The following is a 24198-nucleotide window of genomic DNA, read 5'->3' on the forward strand; positions in this document are numbered from 1 at the left end:
GATTAATGTCTTTTTTGGGTAGTCCTGAGAGGAACACGTTACAGTAATCTAGCCGACTGCATCTAACCACAAGCATTATCTTCGGTATTACAATATTTTGTGCAATTCCAACATTGAACGATACAATATGAAACAAAAATAATCGACAACTTAACAACCACCAGCAGCAACTGTTTGACACTCACTTCACACAGTGAACCTGACATCATTTTTCAAGGTAAATACCATGTTTATTGTATGATTTATCAATATATTATTATTTATAATGCAAAGATTAACATAATTGCCAACTGTTATCACTGTTTTTATTGTTTCTTTTATTTTTCTTGTGCATAACATTCAAAGTTTTTAAGTGGTTTTCCCCTAACCCTATTTTCCCCATAGGACCTGTACAGTAGATTCTATAATGTGATTTTGCTTAAGTGAGTTTTTACACCAGTCACGTTATGGGAGTGCATATTGTATTTGTTAAATTCTGCCCACAGCACACTTGATTCAAATTCCAGTGTACAGGGTAAGGATCGTCAATCGAGCCCCTCAGGGACAGCAGCATGTTCACAGTGGTCTTGGCACCTTCCTCCAATCTCCTGGAAGAGAACGCCCTGCCTTTCCTTTTTTCTGTTTACTGGCTTGGCCTCCCAGCCAGTTAAGGAAGATTGAACTATCCCAGCTGAGATCCCAGCTCAGGCATGTTGTCCATTACACTGAGTATATAAATGTTACTTCCTTAATGAAAAGAAGGGAATCAAATGAAGTGTTTACACTGCACTTGGCAGAATCATATGGCATCATGTGTTTGGCTCCAAATTACACATCTTGACCATAAGAAGAAACCTTGAAAGAAATGACCTTGTATAGTGTGTTACAGCTATGAAACCATTATTGCAGAAAGGCAATAAGCAAAAGAGATTGCAGTACACAAAGGATTATATATAAAGCACAGAGTGAGAACCAGTGGCGTAATATCTTATGGGGTGATGTGTCAATATTTGAAATTTATGGTCCAGATGGCAGTAAGTCAGAAGAAGAGTTTGAGAAAAGTACATTGATACCTGTCTGCAGTCTTCAATGGTGGCTCTGACATTCAGCCAGTGGTGTAAGGGAACTAATCAACATAGGTGAAATACCCTGTCTTTTACAAAACAAAATAGATTTTGATTTATCATACTGCACCTTCAGAAAAATCACATATTATCTATGCTTTAATCTTTCAGCTTATTAACAACCCTAAGCACATGACACACACAATTTAGCCCCACGTAGAGTGGAATTCTGCAGATGGATCACTAACAGTGTTAGGCTGACCACCTCAGAGCCCTAACCTCAACCTAAGTGAAGCAGTGTGGGATCACTTGGGTGGGAAAAAGTGCAAAAGCTGTCAAGAAGTGGTCTGGTAAATTCTGTAGGAAACTAAGAAAAAGAAACCATAAGCCTGCCTGAAAAAATGACACAGCAGTTAACTAATTCAGATTGATTCAATTTTGCATTGAAGAGAGGCCATGCAGAGCACTCACTTATTTTAAAAACACAAGACATTCTTATGAATTTTTGTTATGTAAATGTTTATTTTAATGTTATGTAGTGTTTTAACAAGCAAATAATCATTTCCCAGATAACTAACTTTAAGAATAATTTTTTGGGTTGTCTAAGACTTTAAGACTTTTTCCCTGTACTATAGGTACAGCAAAAAGACAAATTTTCTCCTGGGAACAAATAAAGTTCTGTCTGTCTGTCTGTCTGTCGATCTATCGCCAAAGTCATGAGTTCACAGAAAAACAAGAAGACTATAGCATGTTTGTGACACTAGGGTGTTATTTCCCTTTGACATGTTAGTTTCATCTTTGGTTTAGGTGTCCATACTTCATACATATATTATATCAAAGAGTGGGTGATGGGGTGCCCCCCTTGGAGTTTTGAGTGTGCTGATATACATGTATTATGTCGAAGGTCTCGGAGTACCGAGTGCCTTTATATATGTATATTATTTTGAATTGTTAACACACTAGGGTGTCAGATCAAAAAGTATACAACCTGGGCAAAGAAATCTGATTGCAGCATGTTGTTCATCAATAGTGCAATCCCACAGCGAAGCGTCCATGTTCATTTGACTTTAACTATAACTAGACTAACAGCAGAGAGCTGCTCTGGGCATTTTCAATCTACCCACAACCCATCTCAAACATGTTGTATTGCATCAGCTTCTATCCATTGCAGTTACTGCATCATTTTCAAATTGCCTTTACTTTTTGATTTACTCTCATATTTCTTAAATATAAAATATTTTAAAGAAATTCTTGACTGAAAATCCATGTTGAAGTCTTTAGGCATGTTGGTATTTCAATTACTTGTTTTATGGATTTGTTTTGCCATTCATCAGGAGTGACTATTGGACGTGTAAATAAGGATATTATAGAAATTGAAGTGACCTTTGTCAAGGTAAATTTGAAAAAGTCGGTAATGGGTTTGCACTGAATGCTTCTCTGTTTTGACTTTCTGAAAAGTTGCCAGTGCTTTATTAAATGGGAGCTTTTGAAATTTCAAAAATGTGTGCAGCATGCTTCATTTGAGAAATCGTAATAATTAATTAAAATTTTCCTATTTCCTTTAAAAACAAGTGCACCACATTTCAAAAAAATGAGTCCATCGGGAGCCAAGTTGTTCCTTGACAGACAAACAGACAGACTCAATGACTATAGGTGCAAACACTCCTGATAATGAAGAGGACACCTTGTACTGTACATACAAAAAGCCATAATGAATTTAAACTCAGTACCTGATAAAAACTCCAAACCTGAGTTTTACAAGTTAATTCTAGTAAAAAAAGAAATGTAATAGTTAGTGCTGGGCGGTATGACCAAAATTCTATATCACAGAATTTTTCAAAATAATACCAGTTTCACGGTATTCAACGGTATTTTTTTCCCCATGCATGAGTGGATGTTAACCACATTTTCCACTGCAATTACTGTACTGCAGTAGACTGGCTAAGAATAACTTATTCCACTGTCATGAGAATTGTACATTGTACAAAAAAAATTGTAATGTTCACAAAAGGATTAATACAGGTTTGCATGGCCCCATAAAGTGATAGTTTTCAAGGGGGTGGCACCAATGAAGAGAACGAATCACATTGCATGACAGTTGCAGTCAAAATATAAAACCTTTTAACTGAACAAATTTTGCAAACAAACTATAATTTTGTCAACATATTTTTAACCATCCAAAGAGGCATTTAGACTTAGTAAAATATTCAGAGGTGCTTGTCAAAAGTTGTATTGCACTGAACATGTCTTAGAAAAAGAATAAAGAGTAAATATTTTTTGTAAACCAACTACACTTTTTGTTATTGTTATCAATCACTGTCCACTGACACGTTAGCTATATGGGTTGTAATGGCGTTAGTTATCTCAATCCACCGCTTGCTTTTTTTGTCGTAGACAGTACCTCTAGCAAATGCACCTACAAATAACGTCTGACTCGAGTGTCCTCTAGCTATTTAAGTTTTACCTGAGGACGTGGGGGTGCTAATCTTAGTTCCATACATTCATGGTTCTCCAAAGCATGTTTGTGGCTAAGGTGGTGCAGCAAATTGCTCGTGTTGCCGACTCCGGCGACAACTTTAGCTCCGCAGCATTTGCAGTAAATAGTTGTTTGGTCCACATCTGACCTTTTAAAACCAAAATCTCCAGACAACAGACACGGCTCCTTTTTTCGGCAAAAGTTCTTTTGTGTCATCATGTTCAAATTTATCGTCTGCTACAGCTTCAGTCTCTGTCCATTTTCACCGCTCAATACCTCCACTAACACGTGTACTCCGTTGCATGCGTGTTTAGCTGTGTAGCAGTGAAAAAGGTCCCCCCTTAAACATTTTTCTGCCGCGCCACATTCCGAACGTTGTTTAGGCTATTTAAACCGGTATTGCAGTATAAGAAAAATCCATATCATAACAAAAATAAAAAACGGTTTTCGGTATGAACCGGTATACCTCCCAGCACTAGTAATAGTCCTTGTGTATGTGTGTGCAACATACATTTCTTTAAAATATAGCCATCACAATGATGCCTTGAACATGTAAAAGCCATCAAGAACAAATATTAAAGCCACCCTCTTAAATGTAGAATCTACACAGTGGAGTCAGTAAGCATTCAGACCCCATCACTTTTCCCACATTTCACATTTTATTACTGTATGTTGCAGCTTGTGCTAAAATCTTTTCAAGTCAATGGAGGCTCTGACTGGGGCTCTTGAGAGACTGAGCAAGGAGTCTGAGTGTCTGGGCTTGCGAGTGTCCTGATAAAAACCAAGATCCAGGCCTTTAATGACCTCTTGGGCACGGCCATCAGCAGTGTGTCTGTCTGAAGATAGAATGTAGACCTTGTTGAGAGGTTTCCTTACCTCAGTAGTGACATTCATGTCTCTGGTGACTCTTCCTATGAAGTCAATAGACAGATTGAAAGACCATGGGGGGTCATTAGGTTGCTGGAAAGGGGTGTGTGGCACTCCCGATATCTCTACAAAAGGATGAAGGTCCAAATCTTTAGAGTCCTTGCGCTTCCTGTCTTGCTATGTGGTTGAGAGACATGGACTCTATCCAGTGACCTTAGGTGAAGACTTGACTTCTTTGGTACTGTGTCTCTCTGGAAAATCCTTGGGTACCGTTGTTTTGACTTTGTGTCGAGTGAGCAGTTGCTCATGGAGTCCCAAATGAGGCACATTACCTGCATTGTGATGGAGCATCAGTTACAGCACTATGGCCATGTGGAGCAATTCCCTGAGAGTGATCCGGTTCACAGAATTCTTATTGTTGAGGTCCCAAGAGGCTAAACCGGGCCATGGGGACGCCCACGTAACACTTGGGTGCTGTACCAGTGCATGCTCCCCAACCTTACCTGACCTCAGCCAACATTCAATTCTCTAGAATGAGAAAGCGAAAACCGGATTTTAGAAATTTTTGCAAATTTGTTAAAATTTAAAAGCTGAAATATGAAATTGACACAGGTATTCTAACCTTCGATATGACTGGACATTTGGCTCAAGTGTCTCCTATTCTGTTGATCATCATTTCTGTACTTTGCTTGAAGTGCACTAAAGGCACCTAAAGGAACTCTCAGACGGTGAGAAATAGGATTGTCTGTTCTGATGAAACCAAGATTAGCATCTTGTGGAGAAAACCAAGCACTGCTCATAACCTGCAGAATATCAATCCAACAGTGACATATGAAGGAGGCAGCAGCATGATGTGGGGTTGTTTTTCAGCAGCAGAGACTGGTAGACCAGTCAGGGTTGAGGGAAAGTTGAACAGCGCAAAGTAGAGAGATATCCTTAGTGAAAACCTGCTTCAGGGTGTTCTGGATGTGAGATCGGACCAAAGGTTCACCTTCCAACAGGACAAGGCAAGACAACACATTAGTGACATAAGGACAATTTTGGGAATATCCTTGAGTGGCCCAGCCAGAGCCTGGACCTGAACCCAATTGAACATCTCTGAAGAGACTTAAAAATATTTGTTCACCGACAGCGGTCCAATGCTTATTCCTGCTGCACATCACCATGTACTGTAGGGTCTTCCTGTGTTCCACTTTCTTTCCAGCCCTTTTGTCCAGTGTTCCCAGCTCCCGCTTGCCTGGTTTTTAAAGTGTGCTGTTTTATGACATTACTTCCCTTCTTTCACTTTTTTTCTGACTTGCTGTTGCACTTCATTTATTTTTAGTTACCTTGTAATCAGCCTACTCCAACTTCTTGCTTTACCTGTCATGAATTCACACCACTAACCTTGGCAACAGCCTCTTTGTTTATGTTTTCCAATGCTGCATACCATTTTTACACCAGTAGTTTAAATACATTTTCAGGGTAGTGTTCTGTTACATTTTTTAGCTGCTGATGCAGCACTGACTGTTTTTATATTTAAAATGTGTTTTATTCTCAATGTACAACTGCCAAGCAAAAGACATCGATAACATAGGAACGGTTGTATTCCTGTTTGTCTTTTCCTAGAAATTAAATTAAGAAACATAATTCTTTTTTTTCTTGAGATGATTGGTCTTTTACTTCTGTCTTTCATATTAATCATATTACAGAAAGAAGAATTATTTTTTTCATTATCTTGTTATAACTTTACACTCTGTCCACTACTTTATTACCCATATTTGTGTTGCCTTTACATCTTACCAATAGGAATATCACAATGCTGCCACCAAGTGATATTTCAGGGGAATTGCTGCCATGTTAACTTGATGCATTTGGGATCTTTGAGACAGCTTTAACCGGAACTGCTACATGCCCCACTACATGCCAGAACTACTTGTAGTATGAGTCCCCATTAAGGGCTGATAACTTTATCTTCCTAAAAATGTAAATCAACAACAAGCTTTATTTATGCTGATATTTTTCAATATAATTCTGCAATTTAATAAATTATTTTTAGACAACAGCATCTGTCTACAGCAGTATCCCTAGTGTAGTGCATAGTGCTGCTGCCACAAGGTGCCAGTGTCCTGGATTCAAGTGCCACAACCTGTCGTGGTCAGTATGGAGTTTGCATGTTATTGCCTAGTCTGCTTGTGCTTTCCTCACACATCACTAAAGATGCACAAGTTGGGTGAATTGCCACTTCCAAATTGGAATGTGGATGTGTGCATAAGTGGGCCCTGAAGTGAAAACATGTCCTGTTATTGCTTTTATTTTTGTAGTACTTTTTTATTTTTGTGTAACTTTTATTTTTGTAGTAATTATTGCATATTTTGTATTGAATATCTCCTTAGGTCAGTGTTTCTTAAACAATGAATGCGACTGGACATTGGTTGTGTAGCACAACTAACCAAGTTCACCCAATCTTAAATTCTGTGGCGAGTGACTTATGGTCTTCAACTTAGCATATTGTTTGCTGCAGTAGCACGCACTCCGAGAAGTGACCTATAAACGACACTACTGGCGCATCAGAGAATTTTGCTTCTACAGCACGAAAATATGCATTTTTCTTTTGGCACCACCACCCCTCTCACAACTTGATTGACAGAAAACACATGTATAAGAAAAGGGGAGAGAAGCGGGAGTGCTACAGACAAGCTAGTGTGAAGTGAAATGTCAGATTAGATTAGATATCAAAACAAAAATAACCGAATGTGATGTTTTATCAGGTTTTGTGGGGGCTGAGTGAATAGAGTGAGTGTATATATACAGTGCTGTGCCAGTCTTGTATGCTAAATACAAGTTCGGTGGCTGTGGACAACTGGTCAGTACCTCATCACATCTTCACCATTACAGCATACATTTCAGTCTAAATCTGTAAGAGACGTGCAAAGAAGATTCTGGATCAAGTTTAATGTGCTTCGTTGACGACTGTTGTAAAATACTTTAATACGTTTCAGTCTGCTAGTAGTGTGAAGGATGTGTTTGTTGGACAGCTGAGAACTGTAAGAAAATATCAAAACAGCCTGTAGAGTGGACCTCTCAGCATTTAGGAGTTGGTACAATTAAACACTGGACTCTTCATCAAATTCTTCCTCAAAATTTATCTTATCATCCATATAAAATACTAACAGTGTACACATTTTTTAGGAATAATATAGCTTTATTGAATTGTTAAATTAAAAAGAGAACTTGCTGAATGATTTGCAAACCTGTTTAGAAAAATGTAGTGTTAAATGTGAAGCTCATATACACGAATAATGTTATTTATGACAAGGTAAATAAACTACATCCATTGATTATATTTTTGACTACCTTATTCCTTATCTGGTGCCATGAGTCATGTGAATAAGCTAAGCAACCATTCATACTATCCCTTAAAATTGACCATATTCTCACACCATCGCTGTTATAAAGAGTCATTTTATTTTTCTCAACTTTACTAAAGCTCACACTAAGCATATATGCAGTGACGTATCTCAGGAGTCTGTTCCCTCATTTGAATGATTGTTGCTGTTTTATTAACAATATCTTTGCTTTCCACTTATCTGTTTTAGTTATACTAATGTGAGAAATGTACTTGAATGGAAACAAAAACGTTTGCTCTTATTATCATTATATGGTGTAAGTGCCACATGGGATGTATGGGCATCCAGACCACGAAAGAGGAAGGTTCCTTACCCAGATGGGAGGTCCCAGATGAATGGACAGATGTCCTGGCCAGATGTTTTTTCAGTACTTTTCCTGGCCAGGATAAAATAGAAGTACAAGGAAGGACTGTCTCTGGGGCCTGTTTATTCCCCCAGTACACTAGGTGTCAGCTTCCCTCAAGCAGAGCTCCCATTCATACTACCGCAGGACACCTTGGAACATGTAGTCTAGGAGAACAACCCTGTCAGGGTGTGAGAGTGCCAGGAGAGGGAGCTATAAAAAAAAGTAAACACCGCGAAGGAGGTTTCGCCTGAACTAGAAGTGCTGCCAGGATGTCATCATTTGACACCAGAAATACTCCTGGGTCCAGGTGAGCTGAGTTGGGACGAGGTGGACAGAGCTTGCCTGGAGGAGAGACGGAGGATTTATTGTGGAGAGAAGTCTGTTTGTGGAGGCTTTAAACCTGTACAAGATATTGGATTTAATAAAACCACTTTTATTGGAGCCTTTGGACTGTGTGTTCTTGGTTTGAGGAGCTGCAGTGCCCTCTAGTGGCCTCAATGATCTCTGTTATTTGTCTGTGTATTACTAAGCTGTCATTATGGATAATCCTCTTCTTGGGTCAAAGTGTGAAATCGATTTTTTATGGACCCTCAGATTAAAATGTTTAGGAACCTCTGCCTTAAGTAATGCATCCTGTAGTTACACACCTTCTGTATGAGTGAAAGTTGTCAACAAACAATCTGTGTAAATTTCAAAAAAGCATTAAAGTGTGTGTTTAGCTGACTGATGAAGTTATTCTGCAATCAGCTTGACCAGTGCAATGCTAGTTAATGTTATCTATGACAAAAGTCTTCTCTCAATCATGTCACATCAAGTGTCGCACGATTGTTGAGAAGAATAAGAGGGTAACACAGTTTTAGTGTTAAATTGTTTGTGCTGAAACATTTTCTAAATTTTGCTCTTATATTTGATTGAGTTATAAAAATATCTTAAAATTGTATATAACTGGTTCCTCTACTTTCATAGTTCTTGTGCTTGTTACACCTGAGATGGGCTCCCTCTGACCCTTTTCAGAAAAACATTGTTAAGAAAATGAATGAATAGATGGGTAATTTGGAGATTTGTTAAGAACTTAAAGAACAAAACATTTTAAGAATTTAAAGAAACTGACATAAAATATTAACTGCTGGTGTTTATTTTTCAGGTTCTTCTGGTCTTTGCAAAAGAGGACAGTCAGAGTGATGGATTTTGGTGGGCTTGTGACCGAGCTGGATATCGGTGCAACATTGCTAGAACCCCAGAGTCAGCACTTGAATGTTTTTTAGACAAGCATCATGAAATAATTATTATTGACTCTAGAAATTCACGATACTTTGATGCAGAATCAGTTTGCAGGTAATTATCCTTTTAAAACTGGTTATTTTTGGTCATTTTAAAGAGTTTAGTAATTGAATAATTTTTAATATTTTTTCAATAAGAAACAAGTAAGGCAAAATGATTTATTATTGTGTGACATGATGGTTAGCATTACTGTTTCACAAGTTGAGTTGGGGCTTGGCTGCCTGGGGTGTGGACAATCCAATGGACACAGACCTAAAAATATGGCAGGTCCAGCCTTTGTGTGTATTTTCTGGTGGCTTGTAACCATTTTTGTGCTTCTTTGTGGCAGGATCACAACAAGATTATTTGATCACTTCTGATAAATCATTCACTCATCTTTTAGACTCAGTCCTACTGTATGCACACATGTCTAGTGTAGGCGAATGCGTTTTTACTGTGGATGAAGATGCTTTCGTAAACTATTTGAAAATGCTTGTGTGGACAGTGATAATATTTTTTAACAACGTAGTAGTGTGGACGTAGCTTATAGAAAGAAGCCCTCACAAAACTGAGCACAAAGGAACACGTCAGCCTTATGGACTTGCAGTGACAACGCTTTGAAGCTGATTTTTTCACAGAATTTCTTACCAGATTTTTGCCTTCAGTTTTCTTCAGAGTATACAGATATATTGGAATGTGATTTTTTGATGCTGTTTATGAACAACATATCTTTGTCGAACTGGACTTTCTGCACTGGAAGCACTAAAGACTAAATAAGACTGGTAAGCTCAATATGGAGCCAGACATCTGCCTGCAGCTTTCATCACTGTAGCCTTTCCAGTGTTTGATGTCCTTAAAAGAGCACCAGCCCATTCACTGAGTATTCATGCATTCAATTTTTATTGAAAAATCTACATGCTGCATGTAATATGACCAAGTTAATATATGTTTTTGTTTTATTATAGTGCTGATAAATAATTGAGGAGAATTTGCTTCTTAGCTTCTTCATAGGTTCCCTAGCACACAAATAGACTACACCACCCACAACTAATCATAAAGTTTCAGTTTGCATTTTGACAAGACTAATGTTAAGTGCATGAGATGTCACAATAAAGAAAGCAGTTTTTGTGAAGTGATTCCTTCTCTATTTTCTTAGATTATCAGTTTTGATTTATACTGAGGGAAATCTTAAGCCTGTTTCAGAGCAGTCAGGAGAGTCTCATCTGTGAATTGCCTGCAGAAGTTTATATAATCAGCAAAGGGGGGCCCGATTTGTAACAGTTTAGGAACACCTGATGTAAACCACCTTTGCAGAGATCTGTTTTCACTTTGACATTAGAGAGTCTTTTTCCTGTTAACCAGTTTAAAAGAAGCCAAATTAAATTCTCTGTGATGCAGTGTTGTGTACCAATAAAATGTGAACACTTCCAAGGAGGTAAATACTTTTTATAGGTGCTGTAACTGCTCTGTTTCCTGCATTTCTGTGTTCAGTCAGGTTCATCCCAATCATATGGTGTGCACTTTCTTGGAAATGTGAAATGTGAATTTTTTACAGGCATTGTACCTATTGGACCTGAAGTTTTCACACAGAATTATTTGACCTTTTTAGTCTCAGTTGACTGCAGGTTTCTCCAGCCTTATAAGCAGTACCTTTGCATAATGACCGAAACTAGCACCATCATTATGCAAAGGTACTATTTATAAGGTTGGAGAAACCTGCAGTCAACTAAAACTGAGGAAGTCATTTGGATGAGTGATGTAATGTACAGTGGTGTGAAAAACTATTTGCCCCCTTCCTGATTTCTTATTCTTTTGCATGTTTGTCACACAAAATGTTTCTGATCATCAAACACATTTAACCATTAGTCAAATATAACACAAGTAAACACAAAATGCAGTTTGTAAATGGTGGTTTTTATTATTTAGGGAGAAAAAAAAATCCAAACCTACATGGCCCTGTGTGAAAAAGTAATTGCCCCCTGAACCTAATAACTGGTTGGGCCACCCTTAGCAGCAATAACTGCAATCAAGCATTTGCGATAACTTGCAATGAGTCTTTTACAGCGCTCTGGAGGAATTTTGGCCCACTCATCTTTGCAAAATTGTTGTAATTCAGCTTTATTTGAGGGTTTTCTAGCATGAACCGCCTTTTTAAGGTCATGCCATAGCATCTCAATTGGATTCAGGTCAGGACTTTGACTAGGCCACTCCAAAGTCTTCATTTTGTTTTTCTTCAGCCATTCAGAGGTGGATTTGCTGGTGTGTTTTGGGTCATTGTCCTGTTGCAGCACCCAATATCGCTTCAGCTTGAGTTGACGAACAGATGGCCGGACATTCTCCTTCAGGATTTTTTGGTAGACAGTAGAATTCATGGTTCCATCTATCACAGCAAGCCTTCCAGGTCCTGAAGCAGCAAAACAACCCCAGACCATCACACTACCACCACCATATTTTACTGTTGGTATGATGTTCTTTTTCTGAAATGCTGTGTTCCTTTTACGCCAGATATAACGGGACATTTGCCTTCTAAAAAGTTCAACTTTTGACTCATCAGTCCACAAGGTATTTTCCCAAAAGTCTTGGCAATCATTGAGATGTTTCTTAGCAAAATTGAGACGAGCCCTAATGTTCTTTTTGCTTAACAGTAGTTTGCGTCTTGGAAATCTGCCACACAGGCCGTTTTTGCCCAGTCTCTTTCTTATGGTGGAGTCGTGAACACTGACCTTAATTGAGGCAAGTGAGGCCTGCAGTTCTTTAGATGTTGTCCTGGGGTCTTTTGTGACCTCTTGGATGAGTCGTGTCTGCGCTCTTGGGGTAATTTTGGTCGGCCGGCCACTCCTGGGAAGGTTCACCACTGTTCCATGTTTTTGCCATTTGTGGATAATGGCTCTCACTGTGGTTTGCTGGAGTCCCAAAGCTTTAGAAATGGCTTTATAACCTTTACCAGACTGATAGATCTCAGTTACTTCTGTTCCCATTTGTTCCTGAATTTCTTTGGATCTTGGCATGATGTCTAGCTTTTGAGGTGCTTTTGGTCTACTTCTCTGTGTCAGGCAGCTCCTATTTAAGTGATTTCTTGATTGAAACAGGTGTGGCAGTAATCAGGCCTGGGGGTGGCTACGGAAATTGAACTCAGGTGTGATACACCACAGTTAGGTTATTTTTTAACAAGGGGGCAATTACTTTTTCACACAGGGCCATGTAGGTTTGGATTTTTTTTTCTCCCTAAATAATAAAAACCATCATTTAAAAACTGCATTTTGTGTTTACTTGTGTTATATTTGACTAATGGAAGGGGGCAAATAGTTTTTCACACTACTGTATCTCCCTGGAAAAAAACTATGTCCAGATGTACTGAATCAACTTTCTAGAATTTCCTTACTTGGATTATTGAGCAGCAGACCCCCATGACCCTGTGTTCGGATTCAGCGGGTTGGAAAATGGATGGATTATTGAGCATGCATCGAGACATTTTGACTCACTTTGGCAAGAACTGCTTAAAGCTTATACATGAGCACGTAAGATGGCAGACTACAGGAACCACCTGAGATTCAGCCTCAGATGTAGACAGAGCGGAATTACACCTAAAAGTCTAAAGATGAAATCGTCAGTGGAGGGTCTCCGAGCTACAAACATCCTACAGAAGGCACAGAGCCAGCTGCTAAATGAATGGGTGAGACAAACTAACTTTACTATTGAGGTTTTGAAATCTAAAGAGGGGCAGATCCAACAAAGGCTTTCATTGCTTTTAGATGAGAAAATGCTTCAACATGTGATTGAATTCACTGAGAAGGCTTGTCTAGCACAGCACAAAAAGTCTAAGACCAGGTAGCAGAGGAAGTTTGATCTACTTGTGGTGTTCCAGAAACATCAGCATACGATAGGGAGTGTCCTCTACAGCCAACAGAGAGAAGGATACCAGACACAAACCGAGGATGTGGACAAGTGGGTGAAGAATCTGTCTGGCAGACAACTCACCCAAGCAGAGAAAAACTACCTTGCTAAAGGGTTAAACTTTGCTGTCACACTGAAACAAATCCCGCTAGTGGAACTGATCACAGCCACAGAGTCAGCAATTAGAAACAACAACATTGCAGATGTGGAAGCGGAGCAACTGCGGATAAAAGTTTCGACATGTCTCAGCAATGCTAAGCCCCCTGCACCCAATATCAGTATTGAGGAGAGGAAGGCTTTCATGGCACTCAGTAAGGACAACAACATCATCATCCTTCCGGCAGACAAGGGGTGGTGCACAGTGTTGATAAACCAGATGGACTATTATGAGAAAATTTTGTCTCTGCTTAGTGACAAAAACACTTATGAACCCCTAAAACAAGATCCAGGTAGTGGTTACAGGAAAAAGGTGATAAATTGTCTCAAGCAGTTAGTGCATGACAACACTATTGACTGGACCTCATACCACAGATTATACCCAGGGGAAGCTACACCAAGTCTGTATGGTTTACCGAAGATACATAAACAGGATGCACCATTAAGACCCATTGTCTGCATAATCAATTTGGTTACATATAACATCTCAAAGTTCCTGGCCGCTGTCCTCAACCTGTTGGTAGGCAGCTCAAAACACCATATTCAGAACACTTTGGATTTTGTGGAGGAGGTGAGAGATGTCATTATGGAGGCAGATGAAACTATGGTCTCGTATGATGTTACATCTGTATTCACTTGCGTTCCAGTTACGGAAGCAGTGGAGGTGGTCCGTAAGATATTACAGGATGACCCCACACTTAGTAAAATGACCACTCTCAGCACCGACAAAGTGTGTCTGCTCTTGGAACTGTGTCTTCAATCCACATATTTCATATACAACGGCCAGTACTACAGGCAGAAACATGGGTGCGCCATAGGTTCCCCAGTTTCACCTATTGTGTCCAATCTGTATATGGAAGAAGTGGAATAGAGGGCGCTATTATCCTATCCTGGAACACCACCAAGCCATTGGTTCAAGTATGTGGACGAAACCTGGGTGAAAATCAAATCTCAGGAGGTACCACAATTCACTGACTACATCAACTCAGTGGACAAACACATCCAGTTCACCTGGAAGGACATGAAACATGACAGGCTAGGTTTCTTAGATTGTGAAATTTCCATCAGCAGTGGGGGATATTTGAAAGTTGATGTGTACCGTAAACCAATTCATACGGATCAGTATTTAAGGTTTGACTGTCACCATCCACTAGAGCACAAAATAGGCGTCATCAGGACTCCACAACACAGAGCAAACACCATACCCACAGACACAGCGGCCAGGGAAGCAGAAAAACATCATATCAAAAAGGCTCTGAGTAAATCTAGTTATTCCAGCTGGACTTTTGTCAAAGCAGGGAAGAATCCTAAAGAATGCTCTAAGCAATCCAGGAGTGAGGAAGGACAGCCGCTGCGTAAGCGAAAACCTTGGGTGATCCCTTATGTGTCAGGAGTATCGGAACAGCTGAGATGCATTTTTTCAAAACACCAGGTCTCGGTGGTTTTCAAACCCCAAAACACGCTACGGCAAAAATTGGTCCTCCCCAAGGATCGGGTGACCCGGCACAGACAGAGTAATATAGTTTACGCAGTTAAGTGCCAAGAGGATTGCCGTGAATTAAACATCAGGGAAACCAAACAACCACTGGCGAAGCGGATGGCACAACACAGAAGAGCTACCTTGTCAGGCCAGGAATCCGCAGTCTATTTACATCTACAAGACAGTGGTCACTCTTTCAGCAATGAAGATATGCACATCCTGGACAGGGAGGAACTCTGGTTTGAGCGAGGAGTCAAGGAGGCCATTTACATGAAAAAGGAACAACCATCTCTGAACTGAGGAGGGGGCCTCAGGGTACATCTTTCACCATCTTACAATGCTGTGACTGCAGCCATTCCCCAACTCTCTGTGAATGGTACTCATGGCCATTGATTAATGGACATTTTGCATATCATTGATCACACTGCCCATAGTTTGTCAATGGTGCTAGTTTCAGTCATTATGCAAAGGTACTGTTTATAAGGTTGGAGAAATCTGCAGTCAACTGAGACTGAGAAAGTCACCTGGATGAGTGATGTAGCGTATCTCCCTGGAAAAAAACTATGTCTAGATGAACTGAATCAACTTTCTAGAATATCCATCCATCCATCCATTATCCAACCCGCTAAATCCGAACACAGGGTCACGGGGGTCTGCTGGAGCCAATCCCAGCCAACACAGGGCACAAGGCAGGAACCAATCCCGGGCAGGGTGCCAACCCACCGCAGGACACACACAAACACACCCACACACCAAGCACACACTAGGGCCAATTTAGAATCACCAATCCACCTAACCTGCATGTCTTTGGACTGTGGGAGGAAACCGGAGCCCCCGGAGGAAACCCACGCAGACACGGGGAGAACATGCAAACTCCACGCCGGGAGGACCCGGGAAGCGAACCCAGGTCTCCAGGTCTCCCAACTGCGAGGCAGCAGCGCTACCCACTGCGCCACCGTGCCGCCAACTTTCTAGAATATGCATAATAATATTAACACAAAATTACACAGTAACAAAATAAAGCACATGGAAAATAATGTTTCAAAAATAAAAGAAATGACCATAAAACAGAGTATAAAACATAAGCCAAGGAAGAAAGAATAGCGCTAACATAATGCAGAGGGCTTGGCATTTTTTCCCACTGCTAGATGACCTGCCCTTTAGCATCCTGTAACACTCTTCATGATTTCACCCAAGCTGTCACTCAAACTCATGCCGTAACTTCTTCTGTTTTTCCAGTCACATCTGCCTGGTCTCTTGCACTCTCTCTTTATCTTTTACCTGAAGGTTCTCTGTGGGACTATAACCTGTCATTTCTGGCATCTCCAATGCACCTAACATCTTCTTGCAAGCTGACATCTGACTACAATACATATAAAATGTATAAGTAAGTCAGTACATTAAAGTATGAATGGCTTTCATCAGAACAAGTTACCCTTAAAGATGATATTGTCAGTTGTTAGGCAAGGGTGATAGAAAGTGTGATATGTGACATCGTCATAGGTAATAAAGTTTGCCATCAGACAGTTTCTCCAAATTTGTGGATACCACCTAACTGTCAAGTGTTATTTGATTTTAATCGAAGTTTGAATTCTGGTTACCAACTTTTTTCTGTCCCTTTGAACTGAATGTTCGACTCATGTTTTGGCTTAGTTGATGTGTAAATTCTTGGCTTTGATTCTTTTTTTTTTTTAATCTCAGCTGTGATTTTTATCTCACATTCTGGGCTTTCTTTCTTGATTCTTGCTCTCCCAGCTTTGATGTTAGCTATTTTAGATGGACTTTGCCCTGCCACACACGTGAGTCTGTTAGTGTATCAGTAATTTGTATTGGAGATTTATTTTGACATCTGTAGTGGCCATCAAATGAGTAAAAGAGGGAAATATACACAATACAAGCTGAAATAACATTTCTCAATTTCAAGCAGTGAACTAATCAGTATGTATAGACATTATCGTCAAGAAGTTTGCACTTTATTTAACAGTGATCCTAGATTCAGAAATCCATGCCCACACTGCTGTAGCCATTGTCCCTTGTGAAACATTGTCAGATAGTGAAGCTCCTACCAAACGTGTCAACTGTGAAAGTCACAGATCTGTGTGACTTCATGTCCCCGTAGAAACATCGTGATCTACTGGGTCTATTCACAATTTGCACACATACCTTTAAACATAATGAGATGGTAGTCGTGGAATTAACTCGACACACCTGTGTAGAGGTCTGGAGGTGCATGAGAGAGAAAGGATTACCAGAGAATTATTGTGAGGATTGTCCAGCATATGTATGTACAAGTGAATGAGAACTCAGGTTAAAAGCAGTGCTTGGGTAACAAAGAAGATCGCAGTTAGAGTAGGTCCACACCAGGGATCTTTTTTAAGTCCTTACCTCTTTGATCTGCTAATGGATGTGTCAAGATCTGCTAATGGATGTGTCAAGATCTGCTAATGGATGTGTCAAGTCATGGGATGAAGGACCAGTCCCCCTTATTGCAGGCTTTTTGCTGATGACATTGTGTTGTGCAGCACCAGAAAAGAGGAAAAGGAGAGGAATTTGGAAGAACTGAGAAGGGCTTTGGAAGATAGAGGGTTGAAGATAAATAGGAAGAAAACAGAATATATGAGGTTTAATGATGATCAGGATTCAGATGTTAGCCTGCAGGGATAGCTATTGGAAAGAGTGGATAGATTTAAATATCTTGAATCAGCGATAGTGCAAGATGGAAACTTAGATGGAGAGATAACCCATAGAGCGCAGTGAGGATGGAACAATTGGAAGAAGGTATCAGGAGTGTTCTATGATTGAAGAATTAAGATGAAGGTTAAAGACAGTGGTTAAGACCAGCAATGATTCATGGAGCTGAGACATGGGCAATAGAGGGAGCACAGGAGAAGAAGCTGAATGTGGCAGAAATGAGGATGTTGCGATGGATGTGCGGAGTTATAAAAATGGACTGAATAAGAAATGAGACAATTAATGGTACAAAAAGTAGGAGAGATATCTAAGAAATTACCAAAAAGTAGGCTGAGGTGAAGCAATGAGGAGAGACACTGGATATGCGGGCAGAAGTGTGATAGGAATAGAAGTACAGGGGAAGAAAAAGTGGGGGAGGCCAAAGTGGATGTGAATGGATAAGGTAAAAGAAGGTCTGAAGGATAAGGTTTGGCTAGGGAGGATGTGGAGAACCAAGCTGTTTGGAGAAAGTTGATCAAGCACATCAACCTCACATAGAAATGAGTTTTCTTTATTTTATCTATAGTTGCCAAATATTTATACATATTAGTGTGTTACTCAATTTGTTGAGAACTTTTAAGATAGATATAGCCTATTCTTGATGCTCCCATTTTTGCTCAAAAGTTAATTTGCCAAAACAGCCACATAAAATCATTATGCTGTATATCTATATATATAAGCCGGAAGACAAGTAGCCACCCATGGAAAGCACGCCGGAAGGGGCGTGGATTGACTAAGCCGCCGACAAGTAAGACACCCAAGACCATTGGATACGACGACAACTCGCAGAGCCACGCCCACCAACTCGGACGCGACAAGTCTGAAAAAACGACATCATTTATGTTCGGCAGGGCTACAGTACACATGCACCTCTAAGCCACGTTAACTTTTCGTTTACGAGGCACGACCGCATACACCATACCAAACTGTTTTACATGCTACATACAGCAATTCGCATCTGCGACAAACATGCATCTTCTTAGATGGTCCTGCAGGAACATGGAAGACGTTTCCCCGCTCACCAACACTCGTTTTTTCCCGGCCCGCGTCTACCCTCGCTCTCTAGGCATTCACACTGCCTGCTCATGTGCCTGAACGCAAAAACTCACCGACCACCCAGTTAGTCCCTTTCGTCTGTGCTATGAGTCCACATACACCTCTGAGCCACGTTAACTTTTCATTATTATTTTCGGTTACGACACCTGACCGCGTCCCCCATCGATAACCTGCCTATCAGTCAGGTTTTTTTGGAAAAATGTCATTGATGAAACTGTTGCTCTCAAACTTCGCAACATGGCTGTTGGCTTTGTTTGCCAGCATTGGAATAACTTCGGCGACGTGGTCACAAACTGCAACAACTCACCACACAAGGACACCCTGTCTCTCAAGATTTAATATGCACAATCGGTAACACTGCAAAAATGTTGCTCTCTCCAGAGTTCCATCTTTTCATTCACTTTCTGTTGTATCCTCAAACCCTCCCTTTTTAAACAAATGTGTCCTTCCAGAAGTGTTCAACCATCAATAAATAATTATGCGGCGTTTGTTATGCCGCGGGTTCACTATTGTGTTGTATTTTGCTCTCTCCAGAGTTCCATCTTTTCATTCACTTACTGTTATATTCTCAGACCAACCCGTTTTAGACAACTGTGTCTTTCCGGAAGTGTTTACAATTCAATAAATAATTATGCATGAGATTGAGCATTAACAGGTCTCTGATGTCCCGTACTGCACGCGCACTACACTGAATGGATCAACCGGGGCTTGCATTTGTTCCCCACGAATGAGGAATTCCCAGAAAGTCCGGCTCATACGCTCGCACTGATTACGTCCCTGCCCTTTATACACACCCCCCTCCCCACGCTACTACCGTTGTCGGCTAACTTGGTGGATTATTATATATAGAAAAGCGAGGTGCATGTGGACTCTGCCCCAGCGCCGTCCACCCCCATCCCTCGATCTGGGAGGAGAAGGCGCGATTTTCAAATGTTAATTTTCTCCCTGTGCTTAAAAATCATTAAAAAAAAGGCCTGATTATGCGGCGTATGGTACGCCGCGGGTTGGCTAGTACCTTATATTTGAAGATGTCACCCTAACATAAAAATGAGCACACATAATCTAAAAAAAGATAACACTGAATAGCATTCGAGACCTTGTGGCATTCACGTTTTCCCATTTAGCTGTTTGTAAGCCTTAGTTAATGCTGTTGTTATTTTCACTTATAATTGCTGTATAGCTGCTTTTCCCTTAGCTTTCTGTCTGATCAATTTATAATTTCGTTTAATTTTGTCACGTTTGCTTGAGTAGGTTGCTTGTGCACCAAAAATAGATCTTATTGCAGAATATAATTTTCTTCTCACCTGCCATTTCTATGGTTTTATTTCTGAGAATGCAATGTTTCTTTTTATGCAGATAAGCAGATGAAAATTGTTCGTGATTGGGTGGGCGTCTACTGACTGTATATAGTAGTGTATATAGTAGTAGATATCAGGTGATAGGTAAATGCTCTGTTACAACTAAGACATCTGAGCTACATTCAGTGTTAATGTTATAAATGGTGAAGATGTGCTCCTTTTTTACAGTCAGATTATAAGATTGGTTGATCTTTAGCATCAGTCATGGGACTGATCTGGTTCCAGAATATTAACATTAAGGCAGTGCAGCAGTCCTTATAATCAGGATCCTTATTAGCCCTCCAAGCCCCTTAACATTTTTGTAGACAAAACATGTGTGGCTGTCAGCATTTGTAAACAGACTACTATGTCACTGTACTGATTCAAAAAATTTGGATGTGAGCGTCAGTAGGGTTTGCACCCTAGGAACCAAGTTATCCAAACTGTTCTATAACATATCAGTAATTATTTACCACTTTATCTTTCTGATCATAAAATAGGTCATAACTTTATCAATTGATGAGAAGAATTTATAATTCATTGCAGAATTATGGTATTTGTCATAATTCTTGAGATATTATGAAAAATTAATTTAAGTTCCTCTAGAGTGCCTATTTCTCCTGCATGATTTAATCAGCAAATCTCATAACAGGCTTAAGTTTATTTTTCCGTCAAGCCATTTTAGCTGTAGACTGTCCTCAAGAAACTATGGTGCTATTTTCTTTGGACTTTCTCTGAGGGTCTCCATCATTTCACCCACTTTTTTCATGGGTTCCTTCATGCTGTTGTCAAAAGACACCTGTTGCTAGCTGCTAAGGTTGACAGTGATAGTGAGAGACAGACCATTTTATGAAGAAAGTAATCTGGACGTGAGCATCAGTAGGCTTTGCTCCCTAGGAACCAAGTTACCCAAACTATTCTATAACATTTCAGTAATTATTTACCACTCCCATGCTGATCTTTCTGATCATAAAAAAGGTCATTATGATAGCAATTAACGAGAAGAGTTAACTTCCTTCAGAGTGCCTCTTTCTCTTGCACGATTTGACTCAAAAAATTAATCAGCACATCTCATAACAGGCTTTCTGTCCAGCCGTTTTAGCTGTAGACCATCCTCAAGAAACTGTGACACCCACACAGACACACACCCATCATTGAGATATCAATGTTTTTGGATTTCAGGGGACACTAAAACATTGATATCTGTTGAAAACCGGAGATCAAAATTTTTGACAAATTTACGATAGATTATGGTAGGGGGTGCAAAGCAAAAATGACAAGACAGGTAAAGACTTGGATCAGGGGAAGAGACTTAGTCAGGAAATGTGGAAATTTCATAACCCAAAAATCAACCGTACTTTCACCAAATCCCAATACGAAACTAAAAAAATTGCATTGAATCAAAAGAATCAATAAATTACAAAGAAATGTATGCTAATATGCTTTAAGGGTTATCCATGAAACTCAGATACTACAGAATTAAAATATCCGCTCTTTATACAGGTCTGTGATGTCATAAATCGTGTCCCCAGACAATGCTGTGCTTACCAGGATAAAATGGAATGAAAAAGAGCAGCAAGAATGGAAATATTGATCAGGAGAAAAGGATTAGTCGTTTAAAAAAGTCAAAATCAAGACCAGTGTTATGTTTTAGCCAGGATGTGTTCCCTGGCTTATATTTATTTTTCATTCAGGTGTTTTCCATGCACATTGTTATATATTACTTTTCGTGTTATTTTTCATTGGAAAACAACATAGTGTCACAGGAAGACACAAAAAAATAATTATGATAAATAAATTATATTCACAATAAATGAACCAGGAATTTGCAATCCTTATGTTCCAAAATCCCAAATATGACCAACAAAAATTCCAGAACATACCTGAATGTTATAAAAAAAAAATTACAAACAATCTGGACTTACGTGCTCGCTACCAATTTGTTGTGAAGGGGCTCATGATTAATTTTATATGCATTTCTCTTAGTCAATTTATGGGTTTGCACACTCATTTTTGGGTTTATCCTGAGCCATAGAGTCTCTCCTATTCATTTTTCAATTGAAAGCTTACCTTTGTTGTTGTGATTTTTTTTGTGTTGCCTTCACTACTGTTTTGGTCATGCCATTGTAAGGACAGCTCCACGTTGTCAGGGGGTGTGTCCTCAAAGGTCGTGAACTGCCGGTAATGACTCATAAAATGATAATTTTGGACACTTCCTCATGTGGATTCTAAAAGCCTGTTTGATGACTGGTAATCATTCTGTTTGCAGGGAACATTTCCCATGCTAAAACCAGAGCTCTAGCCGCTACACCAGTATGCTACGCTACTTGAACTTTACATGTTATTTTTTACTATTTGTCTTCTGTTGGGGGTTGAATTCTGTTTTGTTAGGTTTTGTGTCTTTTTGACCCTGTTTTCTTTCTTTAACTTTCTGATTTTTTTTCTGTTTTTTCTGATGACTTTTTTTTCTCATTTTTGTGTAAATTTGACTTGATTGTATGGAATGTTATTTTCTTCATTTTATGAGTTCAATTTGATATTATGTAATGTTATTTTCTTAATATAAATTTTAAAAAAAATGACTATTTATACAGTATCAACAATCCATATTACTAACCGAGAATGCTAAACCGGATGGACGCAGGGACATCCGGCCATGGGCCGTAGCCGCAAAAAGACGTACTGCGCAGGCGCCCCAAGAAATGAGGGGCCGCGAGAGGCAGACAAGACCACAGAAAAAAGGAGTGAGCACAGAAAAAAGGAGTCAAAGAAACGAGGCGCCGCGAGCACAGAAAAAAGGAAAAGGCACAGAAAAAAGTAGTCAAACGCAGGCGCCGCACGAAACCCATTGCACACGAAACTAGCACACAAAAAAAAAGAAGACGCTCGCGCACAACAGCAAGGTACCCCCCCCCCCCCCACAGGCACCGGACGGGACACACACCAAGAGGGGGATTCAACAAGCCCCTGGAACACAAAAAAAAAGAACACAAAACCACCCCACACACCCTACAAGCAACGGACGGGACACACACAAAGAGGGGGATTCAACAAGCCCCTGGAACACAAAACGAAAGAAGACGCTCGCGCAACAACAATCCTCAACACACATCAATAAGAAGTGACACCCAAAGCCACATTTCTAAAGGAAACGTCCATATTAAACATACGTCATCTCAACACCTTCACACTAGGCAGCATAGGTGTCAGCATAGGTGGATCTCCTTACAATAAAGCACTATTAACCGTTCAACTGCAGAAAAGGCTACAAATTAACAGTGAGTGCGATCCTCCTTATTACTTATCCATATTTCGCATGCTGAGGAACAAACAAGTCATGAATACACGGTCACGGGTACAAAACGATTCGGATCGGATAACGGGACCAAACACACAAACACGAATGAAACAACAAAATACACGGCGGCGCATACAACGCGCTTCGGAAACTCCGGGAGAAAAAATGTCTCAAAAAACGCAAAGCTCAAGTAACCCCGTTACAGAGACGTGCCCAAATGGACAGACAATGAACGTAGACGCATACAGCGCGCGTCTCAAAGTGCTGCATCGAAACAAGCACGATTTCAAACCGAAAGAGCTCGCGTCGCAGACATACAAAAAAGAGAGCGAAGAGACAGAATAAATGAACGCAGACGTGTACAACGCGCATATGAACTGCCAGAAAACAAGCAAGCAAGACTCCAAAAGCAGAAAGCTCAACTGACCGACATACAAAAACGGACAAGGCTCGATACAAACAATGCACGACGTAGACTGAAACGGACTTTTCGCAAAGCGGAGGCGAATCAATTAAAACTCAAAAAGAGCGCGTCACAAATAATGGACATGCAACAATGCGGCACTCAAACGCCACAAGCAAAACATGCCCGTCGCGGACATCAACGCCAGACACCTGCTAAACGCTTACGCCAGTTGGCTGACAACGCCTTCAATAATGAGTCCACTATTGAGGAAAATTCATTGGGATTAATGAATGTCATTTGCAATCATTGTCATTCACTTAACTTCCCAGAAGAAACAACTGACAATACAAATAATGAATTTACACGTTGTTGTCAAAAGGGGCAGATTAGACTGACTCCTTTACATTCATATCCTGAATATCTACAGAAGCTTCTAACTAACGATGTGCCTGAAAGTAAA

At 40.0% G+C, this 24198-nt stretch overlaps 1 protein-coding gene across 1 annotated transcript in view; it reads left to right on the top strand.

Moving 5' to 3' along the window:
- The window catches only part of pde8b (phosphodiesterase 8B), a 349017-nt gene that overhangs the window by 212599 nt on the left and 112220 nt on the right, over nt 1–24198 (top strand). The window contains 1 exon segment of the mRNA XM_051929508.1: nt 9266–9456. Coding sequence (XP_051785468.1) covers nt 9266–9456 — 191 coding nt within the window.

This window comes from Erpetoichthys calabaricus, chromosome 7 (genome assembly GCF_900747795.2).
Source record: "Erpetoichthys calabaricus chromosome 7, fErpCal1.3, whole genome shotgun sequence".
Taxonomy (NCBI): domain Eukaryota; kingdom Metazoa; phylum Chordata; class Cladistia; order Polypteriformes; family Polypteridae; genus Erpetoichthys; species Erpetoichthys calabaricus.